At 45.3% G+C, this 14,782-nt stretch overlaps 1 protein-coding gene across 5 annotated transcripts in view; it reads right to left on the minus strand.

Moving 5' to 3' along the window:
• The window catches only part of Fto (FTO alpha-ketoglutarate dependent dioxygenase), a 362,019-nt gene that overhangs the window by 277,162 nt on the left and 70,075 nt on the right, over positions 1 to 14,782 (minus strand). Inside the window, exon 1 of one of the 5 annotated variants that reach the window (XM_042277319.2) lies at positions 13,917 to 13,937. The exons of the other annotated variants lie outside the window; for them this stretch is intronic. Within the exon in view, the coding sequence (XP_042133253.1) occupies positions 13,917 to 13,922 (6 nt within the window). The 5' untranslated portion in view covers positions 13,923 to 13,937. Of the gene's footprint in view, positions 1 to 13,916; positions 13,938 to 14,782 lie in introns of those variants that run through there. 5 annotated transcript variants of the gene reach the window in all.

Raw genomic sequence — 14,782 nt, forward strand, 5'->3', positions numbered from 1 at the left:
TAATTTAAGCTATAAGAACAATTAGCAAGAAGCCTGCCACCACCATACAGTTTGTAAGCAATATAAGTCTCTGTGTTTACTTGGTTGGGTCTGAGCGGCTGTGGGACTGGCAGGTGACAAAGATTTGTCCTGACTGTGGGCAAGGCAGGAAAACTCTAGCTACATATTAAAATACTATGAACAGTATGTGTGACAGAAAGAAATGAAGGAAGGGAGGGAGGGAAAAAAGGAGGAAGGGAAGGAAGAAATGAATGAAGAAATTAAAAGCTCAGGCAGCTGGGAGGTGACAGCACTCAAGAGCAGCTGACAGCCGATGATGTGCTTTCTACACCAGACAGGATCCTGAGGTTCTGAGGCCTTGTGCTAGTCTACAAATATGGAACCATGTATGATTTTTCTGACATCAAGAAAGAGCCAAAAAAAAAAAAAAAAGGAAATTACAACTACCTAATCAGAAATGAAAGCCTCCTTTAACTTCAAAGCTAGGAAACTTTTATCAAATTCCAAGAGAACTGTAAAGTGTTCCTAGGCTGAGGGTGCAGAGGAATCTAAAGTATAAACCGCAGGTTTTACAGCTCCCTGACAGCTTTCCGAAAAGACAAGTAGTACTTGTTGCTTTTGGAGAACAAGCTAGTTCCAGAGTGGGGAGGGGTTTGCCTGCGTTCTCTGAGCAGTTTGTAGATCTTAGCTCAAGTTGCAGTTCATCACTGCTCTGCCTGCTAGTTACATTTCACACAAGTCGATGCCAATGGCTCCATTTACGGGGTATCTCTCCCATGCATAAAATTCAATCTAGAATGAAATTCGGTACATGAAATCTCTGCTTTGGAGGCATGTCAGTGAACACATTCAGATAGGGAACTATGGCAGCAGGCATGGGCATTTTAAGGCATACAACTATGACAAATCTTAAGCTATTACAAAGCTCTCTCTTTGTAGTGTGCTTCAGCTTTACAAACATTCTGCAGTCTTAAACTAACATATTTAATTTCCAAAGTGAAATGTGGCATGTGATTAACTTATTCAAATGCCTGGTTCTCATTTCTTACATAATGTGCATGAAGGAGAAAAGACCGTGCATTTGCACACATAACTGACACAGCACAGTGCACACAAGCACACAAGCCTCAGGCCCTTACACAGGGCAGGGGACAGCCCTCGAGACCCGGGGGACAGCCCTCGAGACCCGGTACCCACAGTACAGGGAGAGGGAAAAAGGAGGAGACACCAGCACCAACTGTCCTCCAAGAATTTAGGGTAATGAAGACAGAGATTGGGCATCGGTCAAGTCCGTTTTCTATCAGGGCGCATAGCCAATGGTGAGAGAAAGAAGTTCAAGGCAGAGAAAGCAAAGACGAACGAGAAACAATTGAGAAGTAGAATGTCCACCACACTTTAAATGACTTAAACTTGGGAATCTGGCACCTATGCTATAAATGTTGAGTGGACATCATCTGATGGAAATACGGCCTATTTTGCTACCTTTCTTGATCTTCACCCAATCACTACACCAACTTCACTCAACAGAAGCATGGCATTTCTGAATTAGCGACCATGACAGTTAAGAGAAGGTGGGGTGGGGGAAGCCCTAGAATAAAGTAATGTTACAGAGTCAGTGGAACCGAACACCTGTCTGGACTTGGGGAGTAAATGTGGTGTCCCTGTTCTGAACCCCACTCCAATGGAGACTAGACTCGTGTGCCTTCTCTCCCATGCAGTGGTGTGGTTTAACCATGATTTCATCTGACTTGTTTATTTTGCTAGGAACACACTCTGCAGTCTAAGATGACAGAGGTTTAGATAATGGGCTAAATACACTAGAATTACAGGGAGATAAAACTGAGTAAAAACCTGCAAGTTTGGGGAGGGAACTAACTTACCAACACAGCATTAATCCCACCCATCTTACCAATGTCAGTCCTCACTCTGTTTAACATTAGGTCTCAAATTTAACCTGTGAGACTAAATATGAGTCCACTTAAGAAAAATCAAGCAACTGATGACAACTCTTCTAAAAGCTATTATTTTATTCATTTTTACATTTGGGTCGGCCACTGAAATTTGAGCCAAGTTGTACATTTACAGTCAGTGACTATTAAGAGGCAAACCCCCAGACTCCTCCCCTATCCATAAAGTGGGTGGAGACAAGCTCTACCCACAGACCCTTCCAGGGTGATCTGAAGACTACCAACATCAGAGTATGTTAGCTAATGCTGGCACCCTCTCCCAAAATGAGGAGCTGGCAGTCCCATGTCACTCATCTGCCAATATCAGTGCCATCTCCACCTGACTGTCCCTTTGTCCCATAAGGGGCTGGTGCAGAGAACAAGGTCCCCTCAGACGCACGTGTTGGAAAGCAAAGGCCGTTGCCCTGGGAACTGGATTTTGACAAGAATGCTGTTTCTGAAGGCCAGTGCTCAAGTCACACTTCTGCCTTTCTAGCATGGGCTCCAGCAGCAGGGAAGCCTCGCAGACTTCAGGCTAATGGCGCCATGGTACCAGCCACTGGCCCCACAGTGTGTCCTCCTGTTCTTCCACTCCCCTTCTGACTGTTACCTATTAAAACCTCGGAGTTACAGAGACCATCCAAATAGATCACTGAGCTCACAGCAGTCAAAAGGTACCTAGAATTATTCCGACATCTGAGATGTGTAGCTGACGCCTGTGTTTGTAAGAAAGCATATTATCACAGACAGTAGAACGGAGACCATCTCTTCTGAAACCCACTTCATTAACGAGCCTGAATGATTTATTTTATTTTCATTCTGCTCTGATCTGCCAAGAGATAAAGCGAGTACACTGCCATTCTGTCTTGAATGCATGCTGTCAGAAGCGCCTGCTACTGCAACCACAGAACCACAACAGTGCCACTCCCAACAGTCCCACGGCTTGCCTCCACCACAATCACTACCACGTGGACTTCAAAGAGCACATAAGACCAATAATCAAAAATAGTATGTGTGCATCAACTTCCTTATGAATTCCCGAGGCCACTGAACCATTTTCTCCATTTCACGATACATTCCAAATCCACGCACCTCTCCTCCTCCCCAAGCCACCCTCTCTGTGCAAGCCACTGTGAAGCCACCCACTGTAGCTAGAGTTTTCCTGCCTGGCCCACAGGACAAATCTCTGTCACCTCCAGTCCCACAGCCGCTCAGACCCAACCAAGTAAACACAGAGACTTATATTGGTTAAACTGTTTGGCCTAATGGCTCAGGCTTCTAGCTATCTAGTCCTTACATCTTAAATTAATCCATTTCTATAAATCTATACCTTGCCACGTAGCTCGTGGCTTACCAGCGTCTTCACATGCTGCTTGTCATGGTGGCGGCTGGCAGTGTCTCCCTCCTCAGCCTTCCACTTCCCAGAATTCTCTCAAGTCTCCTCTCTGTTAGTCCCGCCTATACTTCCTGCCTGGCCACTGGCCAATCAGTGTTTTATTTATTGACCAATCAGAGCAATTTGACATACAGACCATCCCACAGCAACCCACAATGATGTAACTTTTCCTCCTGGTTTGCTTCTCATCTCCTATTTAGGATCTGTTCTCCATAGGTATCACAGGACCCTTTTTAGAAAGCATACCGAACCATGCCACCTCCTGCTTGGTATCATTTCCTTTCTAATGAACTGCCACAGACATCAGTCCCACTCTGGGGCTGTCTGGCCTCATCATAGCATGGCTCCCTTTTGCCCCTAATCTTGGTCATGCAGACCTTTATCCCATGGCACCCAGCTTTCCACAACTGTCCCATCTCAATTCTGACACCATCTTAACAAAAACAACTCCCTCATCCTAGGGGGTAAGTCCTGTATCCTGTTAAGGGAGCTATCCTTAGGAGCTGTCTTCTCGCCCAGTGGAATATAAGTTCACAAAGTAAAAACAAAGCAGACTTTCTTCATTCTTTCATTCAAGAGCAATTTTGTTTCTACGCTGGGTACAGTGTGGCTGAAGTCAGTGGGACTCTGTGTGAACCATGGAGGCAAAATGCCCTTTCACAAGCACTAAGGCTGGGTGCTGTGTAGCTGGAGTCCCCACAAAGAAGTGAGAACCACAGGCTTTCTATGCTGCAGCAGGACTTTTACATTTCCATTAAACCCATCAAACTACCAATGAATGAAATCTACTGAGACTAGTTTCACACAAGTAATTTTTAAGCCATGATAATGTTGAAAGCTCAGCTCCAATGAAAGTATTTGGAGATGACTGCTGTCCAAATGCAACCAAATATTTCCCACTTCAAAGAAAAAGGTTTTCTCTCCAGTTCTAGTCTCTTTTAGAATTTCACAACCCCTTCCGACCTCTCCCCCATAGTTCCCCAACAAACTCCAGACCATCTTGACAGTTAACAGATACACCGAAACAGTCTAATACATGTGTGTGACTATACCTGCAGTATGTAAATTCCAACTCCAAATATAGTCCCCACTGTTTTTAGTTCGGCTTTAACAGAAGGAACATCATTTATCTAGTCAATGACTAGTAATGAAACCTACTTGGCAATTACCTGTTGGGTTTGTCACACCCAATTTAGCACTTCAGCAATTATAGTAAGTAAAGCCAAATGCGAAATCATTTAAGTCTAGTCTTCATTTTGCTGGTGGGATGCCCTGAGTTCTACCCAGAGGAGCCTATCAATGCCAACACCTTGACAGCTCACCTCCTTGCAGGTCTGCTGACACATGCCTAGCTATCTTTCCTCTGGCACAAGGCAAAGAAATCCTAGGAAAGAACAATCCACCTGTTTTGTTAAAAAAAAAAAAAAAAAAAAAAAAAAAAAAAAAAAGTAGTTGCTCTGAAAGCCACCATTTCACCAATCCATACTCAACTTATATGAATCTAGCTGAACTAAGACAGGCATGTTCCCACTTTAGCTATTTCATCTCCAGAAATCTCAGGAACTTTCTGGAATGCACCACCAGCCAGCATGCTATAAGACTCATCATGCAGTAAAATGAACATAAAAAATCTCTGAGAAAGATATTATTAATGTGAAATAAGAGGGCCAAGTTCTAAAACCACGTTTTATGAGTTATTTTTCAGTACAGCTTCCACGGCAACACCAGTCCTACTGATCCAGAAAGCACAGGAGAAGATCCTGAAGGGCTGTGTGAACACTGTTTCTAGGATACTGAGGTAGAGTGATCATCAGCCAGATTTAAAAAACACTCATCTATAGAACGGAAAACCTGAAGCAGATGTCACCAGAAGTAAGCACCAAAACACACAGGACATGTGGGTTAAAGTTCCTCCTGAAGGACACTGGTTCTCAACCTGTGGGTGACCCATTGGGGAAACCTCTATCTCCAAAATTATTTACAGTACAATTCATCACAGCAGCAAAATTACAGTTATGAAGTAAAAATGAAAATAATCTTACGGTTTGGGGTCAGCACCACATGAGGAACTGTATTAAAGGGTCGCAGCATTAGGGAGGCTGAGAACCACTGCTATCATGGAACAGGTACCCCAACTAAGTGTCAGAAGCAAACACTGTGGGCCCAGTGTGCTCTTGTTAGTCTGACTTCCTGATCTGGACTGTGCTGTTGTTTTGTATCTAGACTTCAACTCCTTGACGCTGACTCCATCTCTCCTTCTTTCCTGTGTCTGCTGTGGTGTCTCATACACAGTAGGGCCGACAATGTTCACTAAATCACTGATGAAGATGGCTGAAATCTAGTATCCCAGCAGTATTCAAACTGCCGAGGAAGCTGGGCACAATAGCTCATGTCTGTAATTACATGTCTGCAATCCTATCACTCAAAAGGCAGGAAAACTGCATCAGGTTTGAGGCTAGCATGGGCTACATAGTGAATTCCAGACCTAGCTGTTCTCTATAGTGATGTTCTGTCTCAAACAAGCTTACAAAAAAAATTGTCAATGAATCTCTCCCTCATTCATTCATCCAACTCCAACTTATGACGCAGCTATGATGCATGAGGTAAGGGACGAGCTGAGTAGGAAAGAGATTCCCACCCCTGTGGGAGCTCTACCTGGGAGGGAGGGGTGGAGAAGACTGGAATAAATAATCACAAACACGCTATTTACGCACAGTAATGAGTATCACCCTGTCATGAAAAGGGCTGCATTCCATCCCAAAGGCTTTTAAGCCTGGTGGATGTCAGTGAAAGTTATTGATTTATGAAGAACCTGAAAAATACTCACCTGATTTGGAAGGGGAGGTGAAAGCTACGCATCTGGAGTTCTGCCACAGTACGACTTGGGGCATGAACAACTGAATCACTCTAGAGCAGCAGTTCTCAACCTGTGGGCTGTGACCCCTTGGGGGGTGTCAAATGACCCTTTCACAGGGGTCGCCTAAGACCATCAGAAAACACAGATATTTATATTATGGTTCATAACAGCAGCAAAATTATAGTTATGAAGTAGCAAGGAAAATAATCTTACAGTTGGGGGTCACCACAACATGAGGAACTGTATTAAAGGGCCACAGCATTCAGAAGATTGGGAACCGTTGCTCTAGAGCAATGAGGTTAAAAGACTTCCTGTCTCCAACAGTACACAGGTTGCCAAGATGCAGAAGCCAAGCTCCACACACTGGGGACCAAACCCAATCTGCAGGGCCTGACCCTCTGCGGCGCCACTCCTCAGCGGTTGCCTCCTGACATTGACATGTTGTGACACCCAAGCACCTCATGAGCCCACCTCTGCAGCTCACCTGTGGCCAAACCTCTCAATCAGCACACGCTGCCCAGAGCAAGTGTTCCTGCCCCACCAGACGATGTCAGGAAACTGGCAGGGCCACAGATCCCAAGGCAAAGGAAAGTTACATGTGAAGTTCAAAGTGAAGGAAAACATAAATCTTCAAATTAGCTAAATTCCCTCATTAAGAAACATCATTAAGAGACTATAGAAAGCCAAGTACTACGCCTAGGTTCTACATGCATTCTAACTCCCTTCAGATTCTTACACTGAGTTCCTGAGGTTTCATGAACCCCACGAAAGTAAACATGGCATTTGGTATACACCGGCACTTTCCTTATGAGAGCTCCACTGCTTTCATCTGATTCTCCTGTGGGCCAGCCTGAGGACACCACTCATGACATTTGGGGACACCCCCACCCCTCATTTGTCTTACAGATTCCCAGGATTCAGCTTTTACCTCTTAACCAACATTCATGACTCTAGGGGCTGCCCCAATCCCAAGTCACAGTACAAGGCTCTACTTCAGCAGTCTCACCCTGGGACCACTGTCCCCTGTCCCCACACCAAGAGTCAGGGCAACTTTCACACCATGCATTCCACCTGGGGCAGCCCCTGAAACTCACTCTCCTACGGGGTCTCTGGGCCTCGCTCCTGGTCTACCGCACACAGCCCAAAAACTGGCTGATTCCATCTCATGACTCACCCTGGGATTGACATTGTAAGGCAACTTGGACCAGAGAGATGGCTTGGTCAGTACTGTGCACACCTCAAAAGTATGAGGACCTTCGTTGAATCCCCAGGACCAACACTGAAAGACAAACAAGCAAAGCCAACGGGCATGGCGTCTTGCTATCCCAGGGTCTGGAAAGGGGCGCCCCACGGTTAGCCAGTCCCCGTGCAGAGGGCTTCAGGACAGTGAGAGAACGGCCTCCGAAACACAATTTTTAAGACACCCGAAGTTGTCTTCCAGGCTCCATAAGCATAAGCACACATGGGCACATGCGTGTAAACACACGCAGAGGCAACATGCGAGCATCTGAAGCACAGAAACATCCAGGCAAAGACGGAGTCAATGCCAAGGGCAAGGCCTCTGCACTCGCCAGTCCTTCAAGTCTCTGGACGGCTATCATTCAGGAGCTTGAAGATCTTTGAACACTGACTGCTCCGTTCACACCAGACAAAGGTAGTTCGTGTTTTACTAGGCAATGAAGATTTAGAGAAGCGCCTACTGTGTGTCAAGTTCCATTTTAATCTCTAGGAACACAAAGTAAACAGGGTAAATACGGCTCCCTCCTACAACTTGCATTCCAGGCAGAAGAAACAGAGGACCACTCAAATAAACACACAGTAAACTATGAAATTGAATTTGACAATAACAATAGCTAGTAGTTATAGCTAACTACTCAAGTATTATTTAATCTTTATGACTAAGGAATATAAAACAATTTCCATTTTTAGAGGTATAAACTAAAATTCTGGAAGATGGCTGGGAGGTGGTGGTGCACGCCTTTAATCTCAGCACTTGGGAGGCAGAGGCAGGCGGATCTCTGTGTCCGAGGCCAGCCTGGGCTACAGAGGGAGATCCAGCTTGGACTACACCAAAAAACCCTATCTCAAAAAAACAAAAATAAAAAATAAAAAATAAATTCTTTAAAGGATGAAGGAACGCATCCAGAGACACAAGTCAGTATGTGGCCTGGAGGACTGAAAGCCACACACCTAGCAGTGGAAGCTCACCCTGCAAATGACCCGATGAAGGGAGCCCCCCGTGCTGGGTGCTGGTGACGGTGGCACACACCTGCAGCACAGCACAGGGAGGCAAAGGCGGGACGGTGACTTGAGACCGGTGTGGTACAAAGCCAGGTGGCTCGGTGATTACGAGGACTGCTGCTCTGGCAGGAGACAGTGCAGGGTCCAGCCCCCAAGTCAAGCAGCTCCCAGCTGCCTGGAGCTCCAGCCCCAGGGGATCCAATGCCCTCTTTTGGACTCTACAGGCACCTGTACTCATATGCACAAACCCCTAAATCGATACACACATACTTAAATATATATAAATTAAGGGTTGTGGGGGAAAGGGGGAGAAGAGTCTGAAACATTCTAAACCAAATATCTTTAAAAACCGAATCTAGTGGTGTAATGGAAGAAGGCCGCTCTAGCCTGGCTGGTCACTGGGGCACAGAACCAGAGGCTTTGGGTAAGACTCAAACCACGAGGAGCTACAACAGAGTGGGCATCCGTGGAAGGAGTGTCCACGCTCTGAGGAAGACCCAGCTTGAAGAGGCTGGGGACAGAAGGAAGGTGGTTAGGCCAGCAAATCTGCAGGTGACTCTGAGAGACGGGAGTAGCCAGATGAGCCTCCAGCAAAGGAAAACCTTAGCTCATGTGCAACTCAGTGCCACGGAGGAGCTTAAGCATGCACGTAACACACAATCATTTACAGCTTTAAACCAGGAATCCAACTGAAGGGGTTACGACAGACAGTATGTGAACATCTAAGGCAGGTGACCACACGGGGAGTTCTGGGTTCCAGGTATGGGATAAGGGGGATCTGGTACATGCCTATCCCTGTCCCAGTAGCAACAGAAGAAGTAAACCACCCGAATCTAAACCCTCATGAGGATTAGGCAAGGCTGTACAAAACGCCAGCAAAGCACACAGGATGGGTGCTCGCAATTACTCTCCCTGGTGATCATGTACAAAGAAGGGGTTTGGGACCCGACTATAAATTATCACCAAATGATCGGCTCTCCTCTGACAGCCCTGCCCCCATTTCTCTGAAGAAGCTGATGGCTTGGAGAGTAAGCTGGGAGTGTACCAACTTCTGAACACAATAGAGAATTGATCATTAAAGGAGCTGGACTGCTAAATTAAACCTGGTGCTGGGCCAAGCTGATGCACAAAGGACTCAGTCTTCTTGAACAATAGAGACCAGTTTGCAGGAGCCTCTGTTACACAATCCCCTCCGCTTACCTTAAGGCACTTGGCTGGAATCTCTTTTAATAGAAAGGACAAACTCTTGAGTAAATGTAGTAATTGTTTCAATGATGTGCCCCAACCACCCAAGAAGTTAAAAAAAGAAACTGGCAAATTGGGAGTCTTCTATTACATGATCGCTTAATTGCTGCCTCACGTCTGGAGTCTACTCTGGCAGCGAAGGAAGCTTCTCTGTGGAGCTCTGACAGTGTTCAAGGACCAGAGAGACTGCTGAGCAGACGCAAATCCACACAAGAGCAAACACACACACAGTCAAGGCTTGCGGTGGGCCAATGACTGAAAAACAGTGTGCTCGCTGCCCAGAAGAGGGCTTGCTCTGGAGAAGGCCTCCCTTCTGAAAGTCCCCACAGCTGGATCCTGTGGCAAGAGTAGTCATCTGATCAGTGGTTGATGTTCCAGATCTTCTAACAGACAATCATAACAACCACCATCGTGGTGGCTTATGTTGAGCATTTATTATCACCAAAGGCAGATTTGGAAAAACAAAACAAAGACTCCCCCTATTTATTTTCAAATAAAAAATCAGGCTGGAGAGATGGCTCAGCTGTTATTAGCTTCCTGATCTTTTGGAGGACCCAGGTTCAGTTCCCAGCACCCACATGGTGGTTCACAACCTTCTGTAACTCCCTTATGCTCTGTGAGCACTGCACTCAGGTGATACACAGGCATACACCTAAACACATAAAATAAAAATAAATACATCTTTAAAAACTAAATTTAAAAACTGATGAATAAAGCCAGAAATCTGATCCTAGGCTAAGAAATGGGAGAACAGGAAAGAAATTTTCTCCTCTTGATGGCCTCATTCAGGCTAAGCTCCAGGAGCTAAAAGAAATTCACCTTGAAGAAATAAGCACTAAAACTCCTCTTCCACTCTGAACCTTTGCTGTTGAAATCTCCCCAACTGGCCTCTCGTCTGGTGGTTTGACAAAGGATCCACATGATCAATAATAGTATTCTCACAATGTTAGTATTTGCTGTTTTCCTTGGTGGTTAGACAGGACGCTTGGAGTCCAACCCCTGGAAACCCAGCCTGGGAGAGCAGTCTGCAGACACTAGGGGGACTGAGGGGGTGGGGTACCTTAATCAGTTACTAAGTGTGGGTGGACAGAACAGCGAGTCCCGGTCACTCCAGTTCATACCAATGTAAAATTTCTAAGTTGTTAAAAGGCCAGCTCTAAATGACAAGCAAGTGATAGATATGCTAATTAGCTTCACTTCGCCATCCCACAATATACGCATGCGCCAGACATAACAGCACAATGCATTCCATATACACAATTATTATTTGTTAATTTTAAAAACTCATTGTAAAAGTAAATAAATAAAATAAACTGCCCTTGTCAAGTTGCAGTATAATATCAAGGAAGAATATAAACATTTAACACTAAGAAGCACACTCAAATATTCCCCCTTCAATACCTGAGGAAGACTGGATTTTGTTTAAATGCTTCAATCACAACAACATAACAACTATGTATAAAATTAAATATGAGCTTGTGCTGTGATAGACAATAAGATTTGCTAGTATATAAAAAAACAACATCACTCTTTTTGATAATTTTTTTGATAGTTACTTTTCATTAAAAAAAAAGTCACAGTCTCTGCTATTATTAAATGAATAAAGTTGTTTTGTAATTCTTCTGCTTGGTTCCAAACAAAGTAACTGTGTAGACAAGCCTCCACATAAACAAGAGGCTTGGGGATCCTCAGGAAACTTCAGTACAAAAGGGCTGGCCAGACGAAAGTTTGAGGACTTCTCGTCTAAAGCAAATACATTAATAGCTGTTTTCACACACACACACACACACACACACACACACACACACACACACACACACACACACACACACCCTGTTACTCTGTAAAAACAAAACCTACAAAAAGACAAAATGAATTTCTGGGGACTTTATTGTGGAATTTGTTAAACCCCGTGGGCCTGGCTAATTTGCATGTCTGATTTACTCAGACCCTTTCTTCCTCCCCCTCTCTGGCAAGCAAGCACAAATTCCACTGTGATTTCACAACCCACACTTAAGCAAACGGCAAGGCTGTGGTAGAGGGGAGCTCATCCAGCCTAGCAAACAGGGGTAAGAGCTCAACTCCCAGGCCTCTCCTCCCAGGGTCCTTTTCAAACACTAAATCCACAAAACACTGCGTTAGTTTGCTCAAAGCAAATAGTTAATTTGTCCTTTCACTAGAAATCAAAAGGACAAAGTCACAGAGACAGGCTTCTGCTTCAGCCCCACACTGACCCGCCACCAACCCCCTTTCCCAAGCAAGTGGATGTCAAAGTCATGCAGAATCAACAAATCAATCAATCCATAACAAATATTTATACTGCCTACATGAAAACCGGAGGAAAAGAAAACTAACAATGCAGGTAATAAAATGAAAACGCCTTCGCAAATAGTGCTGTAAGAAGTCTGAACAAAGGAGGCAAAACCATGTGCCAAAGTGATGAGAAGGAGGGGCAGAAAACCGAGATTGCCAGGTAATAAAGGCAGCAGCGGCGTTACTACCAAGTCAGTAATCAAAGCCGGTGATCAAGGGACAGTGATTAGACCTTTGGCTAACACTCGGTTCCAGCAGGGGAGAGTGGCAGATAAGGGAGATAGATGATAGGCTGGGCCCTGATTAGGGAAGGTCCAGAGAGTCTGGCTGAGTAGTCTGGATTCCATCCTGAATGTAATAAGCAGCCACAAAAGGCTTTTGAGCAGGGCAGGAACACAGCGAAGGCACAGTATTGGGTGTGTGTGTGTGTGTGTGTGTGTGTGTGTGTGTGTGTGTGTGTGTGTGTAATTTGTTGCCCTGTGTTTTAAACTCTAATCTATATATAATATGGCTGAGTTCAAAGGACTCAGCCTGGAGGTTGGAGGGCCAGATAAGGAGACTACTGAGAAAGCCTAGGAAGCCATGGGCTGGGCCTGACCCAGGGGATGGAAACCAGCAGAGTCCAGAGCTCGGGGAGCCAGAGAGAACAGCAGTGAACGCAGTGGCTGGTGGGGCCATGCACGGAACACAGAAGTCAACGCCACCGACCCACACTTCGAGTACTTGCTAACTATTTGCTGCACTGGAAAATAAATGAAACACAGCTTTGGGACAATTCATAGCCAAGGCCCTGGATGAGTACTTGGCCCCACCAAGCCCATGGCCTAATAGGGAGACTCAGAAGGCAGAAAGGAAATAGTCCTGAGGTTTGGGTTTTTTCTGCAGACAATATGGCTGTGCAAACACTGACTTTTCAGCAGAAGTCCAGGAGACGGCCACTAACTCATCCCTTCTAAACACCAGTTGTCATGTGGCAGCTTCCTCATCCCTGCTGTTTCTGGCTGCAGCTACAGCTGTCTGTTCTCACAAACGGAACATTCTAACAATGGCTTCCTGATTCCTATCCTGCCCATGTGCGGCAGATGCGGGGGCTCCTTGACCGTACGTAACACCCCTTCAGAAGCCCAGCTCTAGAGGCTCAGCCTAAGCTCATTTCTCTGCTTCTCAGGAGGCTCCTTCTTGCAATTAAATCCATCCAGGCACTCGAGGTGCACACATGGACATGAGCAGAAGCAGAAGCCGCAAAGTGGCAGGTGTTTAAAAGTGGGGGGCGGCTAGAACTCGCAAAGAAAGCCATCAGAGTAAATGAGTACCCCCAAGCCGGGCGGTGGTGGCACCCACCTTTAATCCCAGCATTCAGGAGGCAGAGGCAGGCAGATCTTTGTTCGTTACAGGCCAGCCTGGTCTACAGAGTAAAGTCAAGGACAGCCAGGGCAAATTAAAACATATATATTCCTTGCTTGAGTGGCAAAGTCCAAAGATTTTGGACTGTAATAATCTTCCCTTTAAAATTCCTACAGTTCATCTTGGAGTCAACATAAGAACCTCCGTGGTTGTCTTAAATGACTATAATCACACCTCACTTTCTTTTGGGGCTAGGAAAATAAACACAAGCAAAAGTAGAGGAAGAGTTCCCATTTCATTTTCACCAGACTCCGGAGCGCAGAGGGCACTGTGCCAACTGTAAGAAATGGGAGAATCAAAGCAAAGATATGGCAAACAGGCCGCCTAAGGTCACGGAGGATAAGCTAATGGCCCAACCAAAGCATTTCTTACTTTCAAGTTCGTTTTATCCTGTTGGGTCTTCTCTCAGTTAATTCTGATCATGCTCTGTAAATGATAAAATTGTTGGCATAGAAATAGTAGGAGCCTAGCAGGGCTTGTAAAACCACAAAGAATTAAATGGAGCCTAACTTACAGCCATGGAAAATATGAAAATTCCATCTCTTCTCCACTTTAACCTAAAATGTGGTTGCGTGCTTGCACACTTCCAACACACACTGTTCTGAGTAGCAAGTGTCATCCAATGCAGGCAGCTTTTCATTTGTTTTTCTATCATTCTACAAGGTAGAAAATTAACAGTGTTATGTTGACAAACCTTCACTGAGCCCTTACATAAAAGCTCGGAAATGTTTGTGTTCCACACAACTCTGGTCTGAAGAGGCTCAGAGCAAGTTAATATAAACCTATCCTGAACAAATGTGCAGAAAGTAGCCCTGTTAGAGCCAGGTTAACCTTTGACCTTCCCAACTTTTTCTGAGAATGTACAATCCATCACGTACAGAAACACAGCAGAGGTGTGAGGTGTTGGTAAGTACCCCTGTTAGTGAGAAATTCTGCTAATTATTACACCAAATAAGCGAAGTTAACAGGCCATGGCCACAGAGGGGCATGTTTCAGGGCATTAAATAGCTGCATTGGGTGGAGAAGAATATATTATTACACTATGCCCATTACCAATAAAACAATTTCCCTGACACCCAGAAATCCAGTCATCTGGAGCAACGTTAAGTGTTCTGGGGCTCCGCAGATGGAGAGCAGTGCTGCAGCGCCACCTAGTGGCCATCGCATTATAAAGTGAAGCATTCAGGGCAACTCTGGGGCTCTCTGGCTGGAATAAGGAAGCAGGATAAAGAGGCCACAAGAAATCACCCTTGGAGGAGCTGGGTGTAGCCCAGTGATAAAAAGCAGGCTTAGAGCGTATGAGGAGCTGAATTCAATCTTCTGCACCATAAGGAATGAATGGATAGATGGATGATCACACTGTAAAGGCTCCTTAAACTG

This window comes from Peromyscus maniculatus, chromosome 5 (assembly GCF_049852395.1).
Source record: "Peromyscus maniculatus bairdii isolate BWxNUB_F1_BW_parent chromosome 5, HU_Pman_BW_mat_3.1, whole genome shotgun sequence".
Lineage (NCBI taxonomy): Eukaryota > Metazoa > Chordata > Mammalia > Rodentia > Cricetidae > Peromyscus > Peromyscus maniculatus.